The sequence below is a fragment of the Sciurus vulgaris genome, assembly GCF_902686455.1.
Source record: "Sciurus vulgaris genome assembly, chromosome: 1".
NCBI classification, from domain to species: domain Eukaryota; kingdom Metazoa; phylum Chordata; class Mammalia; order Rodentia; family Sciuridae; genus Sciurus; species Sciurus vulgaris.
In genome coordinates this window covers 172,858,810-172,878,029 of record NC_136461.1, presented here as the reverse complement: position 1 = coordinate 172,878,029, position 19,220 = coordinate 172,858,810, and the positions used below count along the sequence as shown (strand labels likewise).

Below are 19,220 nucleotides of genomic sequence, written 5' to 3'. Positions count from 1 at the left end.
TTTCTACTGTAACAGATTCCCACATACTTAATGATTTATACAACACAAGTGTACTTTACAGCTCTATAGGTTAGAAGTCTAACACAGATCTCTCACAGGACTAAAACTGAAACGTTGGCAGGGCTGCCTTTCTTTTTGGGCTCTCTAGTAGGCGAAAATTTATCTGCTTGAACTTTCCAGCTTCTGAAGACTGCCCACATTCCTTAGTTGTTACCTCATCATCAGAGAAACTGCATTTGAACGATGTTTCTAAGAACATTCTTCCATAGTCACTTTTCCCTCTGACTCTTCTTTTGCTTCCCTCTTCCACTTTTCTGGACTCTTATGACTACACTGTCCATCTTTCCTTCCTTCTTTCCATCCATCCATCCATCCATCCATCCATCCATCCATCCATCCATCCATCCATCCATCCTTCCGTCCGTCCATCCGTCCGTCCATCCAGTCTTTCCTCTCTCTCCCTTTCTTATCTAGTTGTTCTATCTTCATTTTTTCAAGCATTTTGTGTTTCATCCTTGAACATTTACTTTTACATGCATCCTTGAATAATAAGAATGTATGTCTAAGAAAATTATTGGTGATTTTTCTAATACTGTCTTTTTTCAGTTGACACATTATGTTTGGCCTTTTTAAATTGAATTCATTCACACCTCCTCCTCCTGCAGCGTACATACACATTTTTTTTTTCTTTGTGACATTGACTTTTTGAATAAATAAGACTCCCCCCACCTTTGGTAGAATCTCCCATAATCTGGATTTGCCTTAATGTAAAACTTTTAGCTTTTCCTTTATTCCCTGTGTTTCCTATAACCAAGAAGTTAGATCTAGGGTAGGACTGCCCCGTGGAATGTTCTGCAATGATGGAAATGTTCTATAATTATACTTTTCAGTATACTGTCTTCAGATCATGAAGGCACCAACTGTTCCTCCTCCCTTAATTTGCTTTCCAGATTAGCCTTTATTGACCAAATTAAAGGTTATGGAATTCTCTAACTAGAGCTGGAGTGAGTTGTGAAGTCCTATTCCTGGTATTTAAAACTGTGCTTACTGTAGAAATGGCACTCTGGGAGCAAGGTTCACTTCAGACTTTTACTATTGTCTTTTTAGAATGTCCGTATATGTTATATTTGCATTTAAGGGAGTGGTGATAAAAATTTAGGATCTTATTTCAGATTAATATCCAGAAGTCCTTCATGTTTTCCTCTCCTACCCTTCTCCACCTTGGGGAATTGAACCCAGGGTCCTCATGTTTCCTAGGCAAGCACCTTACCACTGAGTCACATCCCCACCCCACTCCCCTTCTTTTTTCTAACTAGGAATTTAATATTTGTCTAGCTAGAATTTACTTCTAGAATGCTAGACAGAGTGCTAGAGCCTTTTATATCCAAAGAGGAACCTGATAAACATCTTCTGCAACCTCCTCACTTATATGAAAAACAAATGAAGCCACAGGGGATGGTTTAGAACTCAAGCCTATTTTTCTCACAGAGGTCCAGTGTTGCCTTTGTTGCGTTGTGCTGTATGTTTGTAGTGGTCTTTTAGAAATTGTTATTACTAAGCCATTTGCAGTGGTGCATACCTGTTATCCCAGCATCTCAGGAGACTGAGGCAGGAGGATCCAAGTTTGAGGTCAGTCTTAGAAGCTTAATGAGGCCCTAAGCAACTTAGTGAGACCCTGTCTCAAAATAGAAAATTAAAAGGGCTGGAATATAGCTCAGTGGTAAAGTGGCTTTGGGTTTAATCCCCAGGACAAAAAACCCCAACAATAATAAAAGCAACAACAACAAAACCAGAACCAAAACCAAAACCAAATCTATTTATATTTTCTTCTCAGAAATTACTAATTTTTATTTTACTTGATAGCTTACTACTTACGTTGTGTTTGTTGTCAGGAAACAACTTTCTTTGTTTAGGTGTTTGTAGTTTTGTAAAGTGCTTTCTCAGCATCTATCTCGTTTATTTATCATGAAGATGACCTTTGGCTCATGTACCTGAGATTCTTAAGTAGTGGCATGTGTCTTGTTACTCTGGCATGCTCACTGCTTCTGCACATCCATGAATCCAGCTGCCTTAGCTTCAGATGTGTGTGTTCACTCATTCCACTGAGACTACGGTTCAGGCATTGTGACTTCTCAGGTGAACCCCTTTCCACATCTTCTGGGTCCTTCTGGAGTCCAAGGCATGGAATTCCAAGCATGAAAATAATTAGTTGTTTTGAGGCACTTCTGTTTCCTGGCTTCTTAAAACTACTTGTGATCAGGGAAGTTCTTTTTAAAACGTAATCAGAGGTTCAGTATGTAGTTAAGGAACACATTGTGTAGAAACAAATACAGGATAATCATAAAAGTTATTATGCTAACATTCTTCAATCAAAATGGTATTAGAGATAAGATAAATTTTATGGCTGTAATGTGTCTCTGTGTGATCTGATTGGTGGCAAGGGAGTGAATTGTTAATCTAAGGCTAACCACTTTCTATAGCAGGGGCTTATTACCTACTCAGTTCCTACAAAATGTGAAGATTCTTAGAGGATCTTCTCTGATCCATGATTATGTTAAGTGAGTTAAACAGAGTAATGTCTGTGAGAAAATCATTTAGTTTGTTACTGATTTTCTAACATTACAAATGGGAATAAAAGGTATAGTGGTTTTCCTGGAGACATTTTAGTAGATCATAAAACTTACTTGTTTGAACTGTATGCTTAGTTTTCTTGCTTGTTTGAGACTAGAATGAGATATTTTAGGTTCACTTTATGATAGTACTGGGTAAATAAGAGTTAGAGTTAAGCTTTTTATCCTTGGGCTTCTAATAGCTACTGCTGAGGTGACCCTTTATGTTAAGATTATCTTAAGATAAGACCACTGCTTATTGGCTCAAAGTTCAAAGGAGAGCATTCACTTCAAGGACATAAATCACTGAGTCATTATCTACCAATTTGTAACAAAAGTGCAGTTGAACAACATTTATCAAGACAATCTAGTATCTTTTACCTACAGTTTGAGGTCAGTCTATATAGAAGTTTATGTAGTCCTTTGAACTGTTTTGCAGAGATGTTCAAATTTATTTTTATTTTCTAATTTGAAGTAGCAGTGGATTTGTATGCCTTTTTCATCAACTGCTGTTAACCCCAATTTATCCACCCTCAAAACTTTATTAGGTTCTAACAACTATGGAACTGTCTTAGATTAATTATTTACAGATAAAATTTAATGAAATGGCACTACATTGTTTGCTATTTGTTTTATAATATGTTATTTTTTTTTCCTCTCTAAGTTGATTAGAAACTCTGGGTCAAAGATTTGAAAATCTCTGAAAATCTATTTGAAAATCTGTAGTAGCAGAGCTTATAAAGTCAGATACTTAAAGGGACTATTTGGTAGATGATTTGAGCCAGGGTAGAATGGGCCCAGACAAAAGACTGAATAAGCATCCTGTTTTAAATCAGCCATTAATTCCAGAATATTCTTGTCTTGTGGGATTGTGAGCTTGATGTTGTCTAATAATTAATCCACTGGAGTTATTTGTCTTGTGATCTCTTAGTTTACCGCTTTTAAATTAGTGCATCTTCTGAACACATAGAAAGAAAATGGCTTTATAAATACTTGTTTGACTAAAAGATGCTTATTGTTTTGTAATACTGGATACACTACTCTTGCGGGATTATCACAGATGTAACATGTATAATGTGTTATAAGATGTATGAGAATGTTCTTATCTGTTAAAGGATTTTCTCTTTTTGAAGGAGATTAACTTGTACCCTAGAAGCAGTAGGCTTGGATTTTGAGTCTTTATTGCTATGTCCATGGAAAGTCCTTTGAATTACTTTCCAAATTAGAATCAGTGATAAAATAGCTTTATATTCTGCAAAAGAATGATACTTCAGCTACATGGGTGGCTGAAATGGGAGAATCTCCTGTTGGAAGCCAGCCTTGATGATGTAGTAAGACCCCATCTCAGACAAAGCAAAACAAAACAATAAATGATATAGTGAATTATTGGAAAACCTGTGTGCTTTCCAATTAAGGTTTCTATTTTTCTTTTATTATTTCTTATTCCTTGAATTTTGGATTAATCTTTCATTCTTTCTTTCTCCACCTTTCCCAAAGAACATTGTTAACATGCATTCTTGGTACTTAATGGAAGTCTTTCCTGCCTCATTTCTCCTCTTTCATTCCTGTAGATATAGCCCAAACTGACTTTTATATTCCATATTTATTCTGTCTCCAGATTTTAAAAAAATTTACATTGTGAGTCATAAACATATTCTGATTTAAAGTAAAAATAAACATAGGACCTCCTCACATCCTCTCACCCCACATCCTTTCAGTTAGGTAACTTCTTGAAGACTGAACTTTTTATTGTGGAACTCCCCTACCCTTCATCTCTTCCTAATCTTTCCCTTGTCCTTTAAATGGACTTGTTCTCTACAAGCAGCCATATTCTACTCTTTTCCTTTCCCTTATGATATTTCTTCTAATGGGGATGACTCCTCTTTTTTATACCTTTTATCACTTCTTCTGTTATTGTACTTTTCTTTGAATCATTCACTTTTTGTTCTTTCATCACCAGACTTGTTTAGAAGTGTTTTAGGAATAGTGAGTTTGTTCCCTGCTGAACCTTTGAGCTCCGTTTAATATCTACTACCATGCTCTTATGTACTAGCACCCAACAACTGTTTCTGAACTGGAGTTTTACTTTGTATCTTCCTTCATTCATATTTGTATGGTAAAATGTATAATACTTAAAATTCACCATTTTAAAATATACAGTTCATGGAATAAAGTACATTCACATTACTGTACAACAGTCAATGCCATCTGTCTCCGGAACTTTTTCTTTTTGATCAACTGAAACTCCATACCTATTGAACTCTGATTCCTTCTTCTGTCTTTTTCCCAGTCCCTTGTAACCATGAATCTACTCTGTCTTCTTGCATTTGGTATAAAAGGAGTCATAAAATATTTGTTCTTTTGCTACTGGTAACCTTATTTCACACAGCATAATGTCTTTAAGATTCATCCATATTGTAGTATGTGTCAAAATTTTCTTCCTTTTAAAGGCTGAGTAATATTCCATTTTATTTATAGACCACACTAAAAAAAAAAATCCATACATCTGTCAGTGGACACATGGATTGCTTTTTAGTTTTTGGCTATTGTGAATAATATTGCTATAAATGTGGGTGTATAAATGTCTGTTCAAGTCTCTACTTTTAATTCTTTTGGGTGTATATACCAAAGTGGAATTGTTGGATCATATGGTAACTCTGTGTTTAATTTTTTTGAATCACTAAACACAGTGACTGCCATTTTACATTTCCAATAGCAAGGATTCATTGCTTCATATTCTTGCCAGCCTTTGGTTGGTTCCTTCATTCTTTCTTTTTTTTTTTTTTTCTCCCGTCCTCTTCTCATCCCCTTCCTCCCTTTTGCCATCCTTTTGGGTGTGAAGTGGTGTGTCTTCATGGTTTTAATTTTAATTTTCCTGACCAACTAGTGATGTTGAATATCTTTTTGTGTTCTTGTTGGTTATATGTTTATTTTCTTTGGAGAAGTGTTTATTTTTTTATTTTTTTTCTTCCAGGCCATGCTGCCGAGTGACCCACTTCCTCCAGGCGTCCCCAGTCTGCCTCTGGGTACCACCCAGTTAGTCCATCCAAATTAGGATGGGATAATTAGGTTACAGCTCTCATATTCTAACAATTTCACCTTCTGCATTAACACAGGAGCTGTGGGGGGACAACTCATACCAAACCATATCAAGAGAGTATTTATAGCAAACATTACTATGTTGTAAATGGATTGGGAATACCATAGTAGTCATAGCTAGAAATAAATAATTAACAAAAACCCTCAGCAAAGTCTTACAGAAGTGGCTTTTTCTCCTTCTTCCCAAATGACTTATTTTCCTGGAGTAGAACAAGTGATTAGCATATTTTATTTCTGTCATTAATGCCAGAACTGTTTACCATGACTGGATTTCCCTGATTGGTGATGTTTAGTGAAGTGCTTAGTGATTCTCTGAGGAGCTCATAGACATCAGCTGTAAATCATCTGCTCCACTGTTATGACTGTGAACTCCCTACCTCCAACCTGGTGCACTAGGCACAGGCTTCTCCATACTCACCATATGTGGGCAGAATCATGCTCAGCCTCTGGGGACAACACTGCAAATTAGAAGGTGAATTTGCAGCTCTCCGGCAGGCCCTTACATGTGCAAATCCTGTTCCTTGTAATTGGAATTGGGTTTGTAACTCCCTACACATTCCCGTAGACATTGGGTGGAGAAGGAAGAGCAATCTGCTAATAAGAGGCAATTTTGACTTCCTCTATAAACTAGATAATATAGGTGGGCTTTCTGAAATCTCAGTCTTTCAATGGGCAACTCTATATTTCTTGGAAAAAAAAAAAATCTACATTCAACCATAATTTAAATAGTGGTCTTTCCTAGCTATGTGGTTTTTAGAAAATCATCTCTTGTAGCATATTTATAAAAAACTGTGTTATAATATTAGCCTAAAGTTTGTCTGACTTATCAATAAAGTACATTGGGGGAAAGAGATACTGTAGTTAACTGAGTTGATAAATAACCAACTGGGAGATTTTACTAATAATTTTTGCTAGATAAAATGATTTTTCCCTATATGACATTTATCATTTTCTCCTCTTCCTCCTCCTTCTTCTTTAAATGGGAATGGCACTGTTTCTATGGCTGGTCTTCAACTTATGGGCTTAAGGATCTTCCTGCCTCAGTCTTCTGAGTAGCTGGGACCACAGGCATGCACCATCACCCCTAGCTTATTAAAGTATTTAAACAAGTGTAATGATCATTATAGTGCATATGTTGATAAAGTTTACATTAGCCAGTGGTTTTCAACATGAAAATAAGCATGGGTTGCCCCCTTTTAAAAGTACATATTAATTTCAAAGTCATGCTGACTCCTGAACACATTTCCCAATTACAAAGTTAGAATTTTTTCTCTAAGAATTTGTCAGCAGATTTGCTTTTTAATAAAAAGTATCTGTTCCCTTCCTGCTGCCCACCCTTTTAACTAGTTCCTTCCCCACTATACTTTATTATACCTTGTATTTTAAATGTTTGAATTCTAAACTCAAGCACTATTTAGAAAATTAGTTATTCCTATTTGATAACACCTTACTAAAGAATAATCCTTCTACCTGACAGATTTACATAAATATTCCTGTTTTCCTAATGGCAAACATGGTGAGAACATGGTGACTCCTTGTGTTCCCATTCATTTTCTTGAGGCATACCAGGGATTGGATTGTGTCCCCTCTAAAAGATATATTGAGGTCCCAACCCCCAGTACCTCATAATGTGAACTAATGTGGAAATAGGGCCATTGAAAATATAATTGGTGAAGTGAAGATAAGGTCATACTCTAGTAGGTTGGGCTCCTAATCCAATATGCCTGCTGTTCTTTGAAGCTGTGGTCATGGAAGGAGACAGGGAGAATGCCACGTGATGATGGAAGACTGGAATTATGTACCCATGAGCTAAGGAATGTTGGCCTACACAAGCTAGGAGAGAGATATGGAACTGATTCTCCCTCAGCCTTCAGAAGGAATGAACCCTGTTGATGCCTTGACTTTGAACTTGTAGCCTCTAGATTGTAAGACAATGAATTCCTGTTCCTTTAAGCCACCTGGTATATAGTATTTTTATTTTTTTATTTTTATTTATTATTTTTTTTAACCACTGAATTGCATACTTTAATGAATTTTCTAGTACTTGAATTATATCTTGATGTTTGATTCATTCCATTCTTTTTTTCCTTTCCCCCCACCCCTCCCACCTCTCTTTTCCCTCTGTACAGTCCCTCCTTCCTCCATTCTTGTCCCACTCCCACCCCCCATTAAGTGTCATCATCCGCTTATCAGTGAGATTATTCCTCCTTTGGATTTTTGAGATTGGCTTATCTCACTTAACATGATATTCTCCAATTTCATCCATTTGCCTGCAAATGCCATAATTTTATTATTCTTTATAGCTGAGAAATATTCCATTGTATATATATATATACCACAGTTTCTTTATCCATTCATCAACTGAAGGGCATCTAGGTTGGTTCCATAGTCTGACTATTGTGAATTGAGCCACTATGAACATTGATGTGGCTATATCTCTGTAGTATGCTGATTTTAAGTCCTTTGGGTATAAGCCGAGGAGTGGGATAGCTGGATCAAATGGTGGTTCCATTCCAAGCTTTCTGAGGAATCTTCACACTGCTTTCCAGAGTGGCTGCACTAATTTGCAACCCCACCAGCAATGTATGAGTATACCTTTTTCCCCACATCCTCTCCAACACCTATTGTTGCTTGTATTATTGATAATCGCCATTGTAATTGGGGTGAGATGGAATCTTAGTGTAGTTTTGATTTGCATTTCTCTTATTACTAAAGATGTTGAACATTTTTTCATATATCTGTTGATTGCTTGTACATCTTCTTCTGTGAAGTGTCTGTTCATTTCCTTAGCCCATTTGTTGATTGGGTTATTTGTATTCTTGGTGTAGAGTTTTTTGAGTTCTTTATAGATTCTGGAAATTAGTGCTCTATCAGAAGTATGAGAGGAAAAGATATTCTTCCACTCTGTAGGCTCTCTCTTCACATTGCTGATAGTTTCCTTTGCTGAGAGAAACCTTTTTAATTTGAATCTGTCCCAGTTGTTGATTCTTGCTTTTATTTCTTGTGCTATGGGAGTCCTGTTAAGGACGTCTGATCCTAAGCCAACAAGTTGAAGATTTGGACCTACTTCTTCTTCTATAAGATGCAGGGTCTCTGGTCTGATTTCAAGGTCCTTGACCCATTTTGAGCTGATTTTTGTGCAGGGTGAGAGATAGGGGTTTAGTTTCATTCCGTTGCATATGGTTTTCCAGTTTTCCCGGCACCATTTGTTGAGGAGGCTATCTTTTCTCCATTGCATATTTTTGGCACCTTTGTCTAGTATGAGAAAATTGTATTTATTTGGGTTGTGTCCATGTCCTCTATTCTGTACCATTGATCTACCTGTCTATTTTGGTGCCAATACCATGGTTGGTTCTTTGAGAAAGTAAACAAAATGGATAAACCCTTAGCCACACTAACAAAGAGAAGGAGAGAGAAGACTCAAATTACTAAAATACATGATGCAAAAGGAAATATCACAACAGACACCACTGAGATACAGAACATAATGAGAAGCTACTTTGAAAATCTGTATTCCAACAAAATAGAAAGTACCGAAGACATTGACAAATTTCTAGAGACATATGCTCCTCCCAAACTGAACCAGGAGGACATACACCATTTAAACAGATCAATATCAAGCAATGAAATAGAAGAAGCCATTAAAAATCTACCATCCAAGAAAAGCCCAGGACCAGACAGATTCTCAGCCGAGTTCTACAAGACCTTCAAAGAAGAACTCATTCCAATACTTCTCAAAGTATTCCAGAAAATAGAAAAGGAGGGTACCCTACCAAACTCATTCTATGAAGCTAATATCACCCTCATACCCAAACCAGGCAGACACATCAAGGAAAGAAAATTTTAGACCAATATCCTTGATGGATATAGATGCAAAGATCCTTAACAAAATATTGACAAACCGTATCCAAAAACATATTAAGAAAATTGTGCACCACGATCAAGTGGGGTTCATTCCTGGAATGCAAGGATGGTTTAACATCCGTAAATCAATAAACATAATCCATCATGTCAATAGCTTAAGGATAAGAATCATATGGTTATTTCAATTGACGCAGAAAAAGCATTTGACAATATACAACACCCCTTCATGCTGAAAACACTAGAAAAAAATAGGGATAGTAGGAACATACCTGAACATTGTAAAGGCTATTTATGCTAAGCCCATGGCCAACATCATTCTTAATGGAGAAAAACTGAAACCATTCCCTTTAAAAATGGGAACAAGACAGGGATGTCCTCTTTCACCACTTCTATTCAACATTGTCCTCGAAACTCTAGCCAGAGCAATTAGGCAGACTAAAGAAATTAAAAGGATACGAATAGGAAAAGAGGAACTATTTGCGGATGACATGATTCTATATTTAGAGGATCCAAAACCTCCTCCAGAAAACTTCTAGACCTCATCAATGAATTAAGCAAAATAGCAGGCTATAACATCAACACGCATAAATCTACAGCATTTTTATACGCAAGCGATGAAACAGCTGAAAGGGAAATGAGGAAAACAACTCCATTTGCAATAGCCTCAAAAAAAATAAAATAGTTGGGTATCAATCTAACCAAAGAGGTAAAAGATCTCTATAATGAAAACTATAAAACACTGAAGAAGGAAATTAAGGAAGACCTTAGAAGATGGAAAGATCTCCCATGTTCTTGGATAGGCAGAATTAATATTGTCAAAATGGCCATACTACCAAAAGTGCTATACAGATTCAATGCAATTCCAATTAAAATACCAATGGTGTACCTCACAGAAATAGAGCAAGCAATCATGAAATTCATCTGGAAGAATAAGAAACCCAGAATAGCTAAAGCAATCCTTATCAGGAAGAATGAAACAGGGGGTATCGCGATACCAGAACTTCAACTATACTACAAAGCAATAGTAACAAAAACAGCATGGTATTGGCACCAAAAGAGAAGTGTTTATTTAAGTCCTTTATCCATATAAAAAATTGGGTTTTGTGTGTTTGTTGTTATTGAGTTTGTGAGTTCTTTATATATTTTAGCTATTAACTGCTTATCAGATATGACCTGCATATATCTTCTCCATTCTGTGGATTGCCTTTTTATTCTTTTGATAATGTCCTTTGATGCATAAAATTTTAAATTTTAATGAAGTCCAACTCATCTATTTTTCATTTATTGCCTAGGCTTTTGTTCTATCCCTGAAATCATTGCCAAATTCAGTGCAATGAAACTTTGACCTTGTGTATCCTACTAAGACTTTTATAGTTTTAGCTCTTGATTTTTGATCATTTTGAGATTGTTTTTGAATATGTTATAACATAATCATCCAGTTTAATTTTTTTTTGCATATCTAGTCTTCCTGTCATCATTCCTTGAAAAGACTTTTTTTAAAAATAATTTATTTTGATTCATTGTGAACAAATGGGGTACAACTTGTTTCTCTGGTTGTGCATGAAGTAGAGTCAAACCATTTGTGTAATCATACGTGTACATAGGGTAATGATGTTTGTCACATTCTATTATTTTTTCTTACCCTCACCCATCCCACCCCTCTTTTTGAAAAGACTGTTTTTTCCATTTTTCTTTCTCTCGTTTATATATATATTTCTTTCTCTCATTTATATTTGAATGATCTTTAACTTTATCGACTTTATCAGTTGTAATTGTAGTAAAAGTTGTAATCTTTCCTGTTATTACCTTATCTTAAAACCTCAGAATTTGCTTTACTTTCTTTACCACTTGCAAATAAAAGGAAAGACTTAGCAGATCTATACATTGACAACAGATGTACCATTTATCAGCTCATATCTCTAATTAGGTGTTTGTTAAGATTTATTATTCATCTTTGCTTTGTACTTTCCATCTTGCTACTTGAAACATAGAAGTAGAAGCAGTGGAGTATGTTTTTAATCTTTTAAGTGACTGCCCTTTTGTATGTCTGAAAATTTGTTTTTTAGTTAATTAACCTCTCTGAATTTTCAATGTTTTTAATGTAAAAATGAAATAATTGAACTAAATGTATGCTGTATATCCTCCAATGTGGAAATACTTGAGTGGTTTTTAATTGGTTAATAAAAATTTAGTAGAGAATGGAAGACCTTTATATTATGTAAGGAATATATTAAAATTGATATTCCTATAATATATTATCTTTATAACTTTGTCTATAGTTGTGGTGTTTTTTCCTTATGTGAATAGATGTTTTAAATATAGTCATGATTAGTTTCTTTCAGTGGTAAAAAGCTTGGTTTCTGGGGTTTATTTTTTTTGTTTTTTGTACCAGGGATTGAACCCTGGGGTACTTAAACACTAGGCCACCTCCCCAGCCCTTTTTAAATATTTTGTTTAAAGACAGGGTTTCACTGAGTTGCTTAGGACCTCTTTAAGTCACTGAGACTTTCTTTGAACTCTTGATCCTCCTGCCTTAGCCTCCTGAGCCACTGGGATCACAGACATGTTCCATTGCACCTGGCAGTTTCTAGGTATTATAGTAATTTATAGTATTACTACCTCAGTCTTTTTAAAAACATTTTTTAGATGTTGATCTTTATTTTTTATTCATTTATTTGTATGTGGTGCTGAGAATTGAACTCAGTGCCTCACACATGCTAGGTAAGTGCTCTACCACTGAGCCACAACCCCAGCCCACTTCCTTTATCTTCTTAATGTATTAAGGAGAATGGGCGTGGATTAGTTTGCACATGAAAGACAGGACCACCAAAAACCGGGAGAGAAAAGTGACACTCCAGAGACAGAAATCTTCTGGAAAGTCAAAGAATTCTAAAGCTTAGACAGGGAGATTTGGGGATGCTACATGACTGGATCTGTCTATGAGAGGCCCACGATTGTAGGCTACACATGCTTATATGGATTAAAATTACCTAAGAGACATTTTGTTGATTGTGTAGTTGCATAAACTTAACTTAAGCTACAGTTAATTTTAACATGTGCCAATTCACTTTGTAAAATTTTGGTCATCGCTGTGTTGGCCTCTTGTCTTTTTATATTACATGGAAATACAAATGATAACATGTACTGAATGTTCGATACATTTGTTTCATTTTATTGTTTTTATATCTTTTCAAGGAAAATGATGTTTTAAACATAAAATAGTGATGGTATTTTAACAGGAACTATTCCAGATGCTAAGAAGAGAAGCTAATTCATTGTGTACAGTGATTTCCTAAGAACATTGGGGATTAATTCTCTTGATTGAAAAAGGGTGACTGGATAACTAGTAGGACAGACATGAGATGGAGGCTTTTTGTAGCTTTTGAATTTTGAACTATCTGAATCTTTTGTCAGTACTTTTAAATTACAAGTATTAAATCATTACTAATAAAGTAGTATATCACCTTTGAAACTTTTTCATTTGAGATTCTGACTCTAGTTAAGAAGAGAAATGAAAATGTTGGCTTTTTCAAGCATTACTTCAAATCACAGCAAAAATTTCATTTATTCTTAAGTATCTTTGATTGCAGATGCAAATTGAACAACTGCTAGCCATTTTGAGCAGGGATATTTATATAAAATTGAAATGGGAAGTAAGTCTGACGTGCAGTACCGTAATTTCTGAATATATATATGTTATCTAGGAATGTCTTTGGTAAAAGGATCACAAATGCAAAGTCTTTCTTTGGAGACTGATAAGAAAATAATAAATAATGATGTGCTCAATAAGTTACAGTTCAAACAGAGGAAATTTAATGGGAAAAGATTACATTAGTAGCAGATGGACTTACTTCCTTTTTTGCAGTCTTACTGGAAATCCTAGAAGAGCTAAAATTGTTTTTGATATTTAAAGTCTGATAAAAAGATAAAGAGATTTGTTTATTTGGTTGTGCTATTGTGATTCTAACTATGTCTTTTGGATGCTTCATTTGTACTAGGCTATTTTTATGATTCCCACCAATCCACCACCAACATTCAGGAAGCCTGAACTTTGGTCTGATGATTTCACCGATTTTGTTAAAAAGTGCTTAGTGAAGAATCCTGAGCAGAGAGCTACTGCAACACAACTATTACAGGTTAGTACTTGTAAGGAAAGAATATTTTCTTCATACCTTTTAGCTTTTGACATTGGCTAGAAATGCTCTGAGTTTTACAACTTTTTTCCGAAAACTTCAACCTCTCTAGGAAATATGGAGCTATAAAACACACACAGCCCATTCTGCTGTAAGTTTTGTTTGTCTCATATTCATATTTCCAGGTTCAGTTTCTGCCTTTTTCCCTTTTTTTTTTTTTTTTTTTCCTTTTTTCTCTTTTCCTCTTATAGCGGTTTTAAAACAAAACTTCCAAAGGATTCTTTTTAGAGATGAGTACTTGTCTCTATAGTTATTTCTCATTGCTTTTCCTTATGTTCCTTGACTCAGCATTTCTTCATTGACATGTTTTTCCACTATGAGACAAATATTTCTGGCCAGGAGTGGTGGTGCATGCCTGTAATTCCAGTGGCTCAGGAGGCTGAGGCAGCAGGATCGAGGGTTTAAAGCTAGCCTCAGCAAAAGCGAAACACTAAGCACCTCAGTGAGACGGTGTCTCTAAATAGGGCTGCGGATGTGGCTCAGTGGTCGAGTGCCCCCGAGTTCAGTCCCCAGTTATCACCACCCCCAATAAATAAACAAATACAAGATTCCTGAACACCTTGAAAAAATTATTACATGCTAGCATATTAGTTACAAGATTTCCTAAGTGAAGAGTTTTAGTATCTTTGCTTTAATAACCTTTGTATCCAGAATGTTAGGAGGGTTTTTTTGTTTGTTTTTGTTTTTAAAAAAACCTGCCTTATAATTCAGTGCAAAAAATAAGTAATTTGCTACTTATAATAAGTATTTGTGAATCTTTGTTTTTCCAACAAAATTGCCTCAGGACCTTCAACTAATAAGTGTGTCTCACATTAACAAATTTGATATTCGTAAAATACTTCTTACTGTTAGGTGACAAAAGAATTCAAAACATTTTTCTGATAAAAAAGTGACTTCCAAAAGATTCCTTTTTTCTTTTCTTTTTTTTTTTAAATTGGTGGTAACAGGGATTAACTCAGGACCCTTGCACATACTTAGCAAGTCCTCTACAACTGAGCTGTATCCCCAGTTCCCAAGTTTCCTTTTCCATTCTTTTCCATTCTTCTCCTTTCTTTTCTTTTCTTTTTTCTTTTCTTTTCTTTTCTTTTCTCTTTTCTTTCTCTCTCTCTCTCTTTCCTCCCTCCCTCCCTCCCTCCCTCCCTCCCTCCCTCCCTTCCTTCCTTCCTTCCTTCCTTCCTTCCTTCCTTCCTTCCTTCCTTCCTTCCTTCCTCCCTCCCTCCCTCCTTCCCTTCCTCCCTCCCTCCCTCCCTTCCTTCCTTGTACTGAGAATAGAACCCAGGGGTGCTTTACCACTGAACTACATCCTTAGACCCTTTATTTATTGTTTTAAATTTTGAGACAGGATCTTGCAAAGTTGCTGAAGCTGGTCTTGAATTTGCAGTCCTCCTGCCTCAGCCTCCTGAACTGGTAGATTTACAGGTATGAACTGTGCCCAGCCCATTTCCATTTAACAAAAAAGATTGGTTGAGGGGCAAATGGGCTTATAAATATAATTTTAATTGTGAAAAATTTAACTTAGTAATCAATATCCATGGAAGCTCATTTAGCAATATGTATTTTAAATAAAAATCTCTATGTTCTTTGTCCTAGAAATTACACTTCTAGGAAATTATTTGACCAAAAAATTCAGTCATGTGTGAAATGATTTATGTGTAAAAATAGACATAGAACATTATAGTAGCGAAAGATTGGAAGCAGCCTAAATATCTGCCAATGAATTAGAAATAATTGAAGGAGTGACTGGGAAAAATACATACACATCCATATACATTTTATATGTTCATGTCAATGTTCATAAAGGAATATCTCTAGAAAAGTAAGAAACTGGCCTTCAGAGAAGATAATTGCAAGGGTAAGCAGCAGGAGTGGGATTGAGACTTAACTTTTTGCTTATGAGACTTTTGAGTTTAAAAGCAGGTATTGCTTTTCAGAAATAAAGTAATGGTTAAGATGGTAAATTTTGTTATGTGTATTAAAAATTTTAAAATACTGTCATTAGTTCAAAAGAATGATTTAAGCATATAAATAAATTGAAGGCCTATTGGTATTTTTTTATTTTTTTATTTTTTGTCATAAGTACCTTAATTGTTCAACCCAAAGAAGGCAACAAAGGAGAAGGGGGGAAAGTTGAAAAAGTGAAACACCACCAAATATGATGGTGAAAATAAATCAAATGTATCTGATAACTTATTTTTATAGATTAACCTATATTTCTTTCTAGTTTTTCCTTCTACAATCTTTTCTAATTTTTACCAGAGCACTTGAAAATATTTGTGTGTAAGGATATTGTAGCCCAGAAAGGTTAATCGACTCTTCAAAGATCCCGTAGTGATTAAATATTGTACTAGGTATATTCCATTGACCCTAGCCCTATTCTTTACTCCTTCTTCTCTCTCCTTTCTGTCTTTGAAGGTTGATTAGTATGGATTACATTAACAAGATGTGTTACCCTCTATCTCTAGTTGGGTTTGGCTTAAGCATGCATCCTTCTTTATAATAAGGCAAGCACCACAACTGTTTTTGCCTAATGCTTATATAGTATTTTTATTAACCAGTATTTGCTTCCTTGTTTTTTATGTTTTCTGTCATACTGTTTACCATTCAAGGCTGTCTGTTACACGGACATTTACAAATGTCCTTGTCTGGTTATCTCCCCTTTTCCTACCTCCATGTACCTCTATAATACTGAAATCAACATTTTTTTTTTAGGCCATGTATTTTCAGTCCTCTGTACCTTTTCTTATACCTTGGACCCCCCAGTTTGGAAATTCCCCCTTTTATCTGGTTTTCTTACTCATTGTTTTTTGTTTCTAATTCAAATTAGATCTCCAGGAAGCCTTCCTTTGTATTCCCATAAACATGTTGTGCATATTTTACTATATTAGCATATTAGGTTGATTGAGATCTGCCATTATCTGAGTCACCCTTGGGCTTTGCTGGAACAGGTGTTATCTCTGTGAACTCCCATGGTGTGTGACTTACTTGCCTTTTACCAGTTCAAGTGTGATGTAGAAGAAACTTTGCTTCCCTTTCTAAACCTCCTGTTATAATAAAGTCACCTTAAATACTTCCTCTGCACACATTGAGAACCATGTAGTATTATGATATTTACTTTAACCTTAAACATAATTGAGAAAACTCAAAAGGTGTGAAATTTATTGTATTTACCCTATTTTTGCTCTTTCTCTTATTCCTTTTCTTGATTTCACAGGTTCCTCTTTTCTAATTTCCTTTTTTTTAAAATTAATACATTTTCTAATTTCCTTTCTGTTTAGAGAACTATTTTAGCCATTGTTTTAGGATAGGTCTATTGTGACAAATTCTTTTAGTTTTCCTTCATCTGATAACGTCTTGATTTATCCTTCACTCATGAAAGATATATTCATTGGACAATAGTATTCTGGATTGACAGTTCTTTTTCTTGCAACATTTGAAAATATCACACTACTTCCTTATGTGCTCCATGGTTTCTTATAAGAGATCTACTGTAATTTGGATTGTTTTACCCTTTGCTTTTTCCAAGAATTTTTTTGAGTTCTCAGAAGTTTAATTATGATGTATCTTGACAAGAACCTATTTGGGTTTGTTCTGATGAAATTTTGTTTAACTTCTTAAATCTGTAGGTTTACACCTATTGCCAAATTCAGGGAGTTTTCAGCCACATTTCTTCTTCAAATACTTTCTTTAGCCACAACTTTTTTCTCTCTTTTACTCAGTCTAACACAGCACAAATGTTAGATCGTTTGTTTTAGTCCAACAAGTCCCTAATACCCAGTCTGTTTTCTTTATTGCTTATACTGTATGTATTGTGTATTTTCTCTTATCTTCCAATTCATTGATTTTTTTCTCTCCTTTTTGTTCTTATGTATATCCATTGAGTTTTTAAAATTTTAGTTGTTATATCTTTCAGTTCTAAAATGTTCATATTTCTTTTTTATAACTTTTGCTTCTTTACTGATAAATTTAACTTTCCATTTGTTTACAAGCATATTTGTAATTGCTATTGAATTTTTATGATGGTTGTTTTAAAATCCTTATAGTATAATTGTAACATCCATGTTATTCTGTTAAGGTCTTCCAATTGCCTTTTTCCCATTTAAATTGTACATTTCCTTTTTCTTGGTACAATGAAGTGCTTTCAGTTGAAATCTGGACAGTGTATAAGACTCTGAGTCTTATTTAAATCTTCCTCATAATCTTTTTCTTCCTTCTTTCTTCCTTTTTTATGAAGGGGATCAAACTCAGTGCCTTGTGCTTGCTAGGCAAGTATTCTATCAGAGCTACACTTCTAGCCCCTTATTTAAGTCTTCTGTCTATAGCAGGTATCCTCAGTAACTGTTCCACTGAGGGTAGGGAGTACTTCATATTTATGCTAGTTAGAGTCTCTTTTGCCATGCAGGGCAGATGAGAGCTTCAGTTCCCCCATAGCCTCTGTTGGTACTGTGGGACATGGTCTCATTATAGCAGAGTGGTGGGGACAGTTCTGTCCCTCCACTTGGTTGCCTGTGACCCCACTCTTAGGAGGGAGAATGTTGGGATTACTACTTAGAGGAATCTTAGGTCCAGGCTCCAGTGTGGTCTTCACTGACACACTAAGTGAAGTTGGTTGGGGAGTGGGTTCTTTTTAGAATACCTTGTAGAGATGAATACCCGAGTTTCTGAGCTTGGCACTTATCAGTAGGAAACCTGGAAAGGTTCAAAAGGGTTGAAATCTTAAGTTCCTTACTCATACTTTGCTGATGGCGTTGGGGGCCACACTTTTTTTTTTCTTCTCTGTGGTGTTTGGTTAAAATTTTTCTGTATTCCTAGGCTGTCCATTTCCTAGTTCTTTGGCTTAACAGAGCAAACTTTTGTAGGGGCTTTTTTTTTAAAATATTTGTTTTTAGATATTGATGGACCTTTATCTTATTCATTTATTTATATGCAGTGCTAAGAACCCCATGCCTCACACATGCTGGGCAAGTACTCTACTGCTAAGCTACAACCCCAGCTGTAGGGGCTTGTAAAGTTTGTGCCGTCTGGTGTTTCCTGTGTTTTCTGGATTTTCCAGTACCCAGATAAATGGGGTAAAAAGAAAACCTGTGGAATATACACTCTGTCCTTCCTTGCTTCCATTCCACCATCTCTAGGCAGTCCACTGATGTCTTTCTACCTTTTAGAACCTTTCTAGATTGATTTTATACATAATAACTAAGATATCAGTAGTACCTCAATGGAGAAATACAAAGAAAAATCTTCTCATTCTATCTAGAAGCAGAAATCATTTTCTAAATCATTTTTAACTCATTTTCTCTGAAACTTTTTTGTTGTCATTAAACTATTATCAGTTTAGAAATTGATAATTCAGAACATAAGAAACTTTAAGAGTGTTCCAGATTTTAAAAGAATAAATTTTCATGGAGTCTTAATTTTTAAAATACCTGATCAAGAATGTGATAGGTTCCTTTAGGGATAA

At 35.3% G+C, this 19,220-nt stretch overlaps 1 protein-coding gene across 3 annotated transcripts in view; it reads left to right on the top strand.

Annotated features, from left to right (window-relative positions):
* The window catches only part of STK3 (serine/threonine kinase 3), a 302,874-nt gene that overhangs the window by 165,584 nt on the left and 118,070 nt on the right, over window positions 1-19,220 (top strand). For all 3 annotated transcript variants that reach the window (XM_079126263.1, XM_079126262.1, XM_079126264.1), the window contains one exon: window positions 13,571-13,708. In XM_079126263.1, coding sequence (XP_078982389.1) covers window positions 13,571-13,708 — 138 coding nt within the window. The remainder of the gene's footprint in view (window positions 1-13,570; window positions 13,709-19,220) is intronic.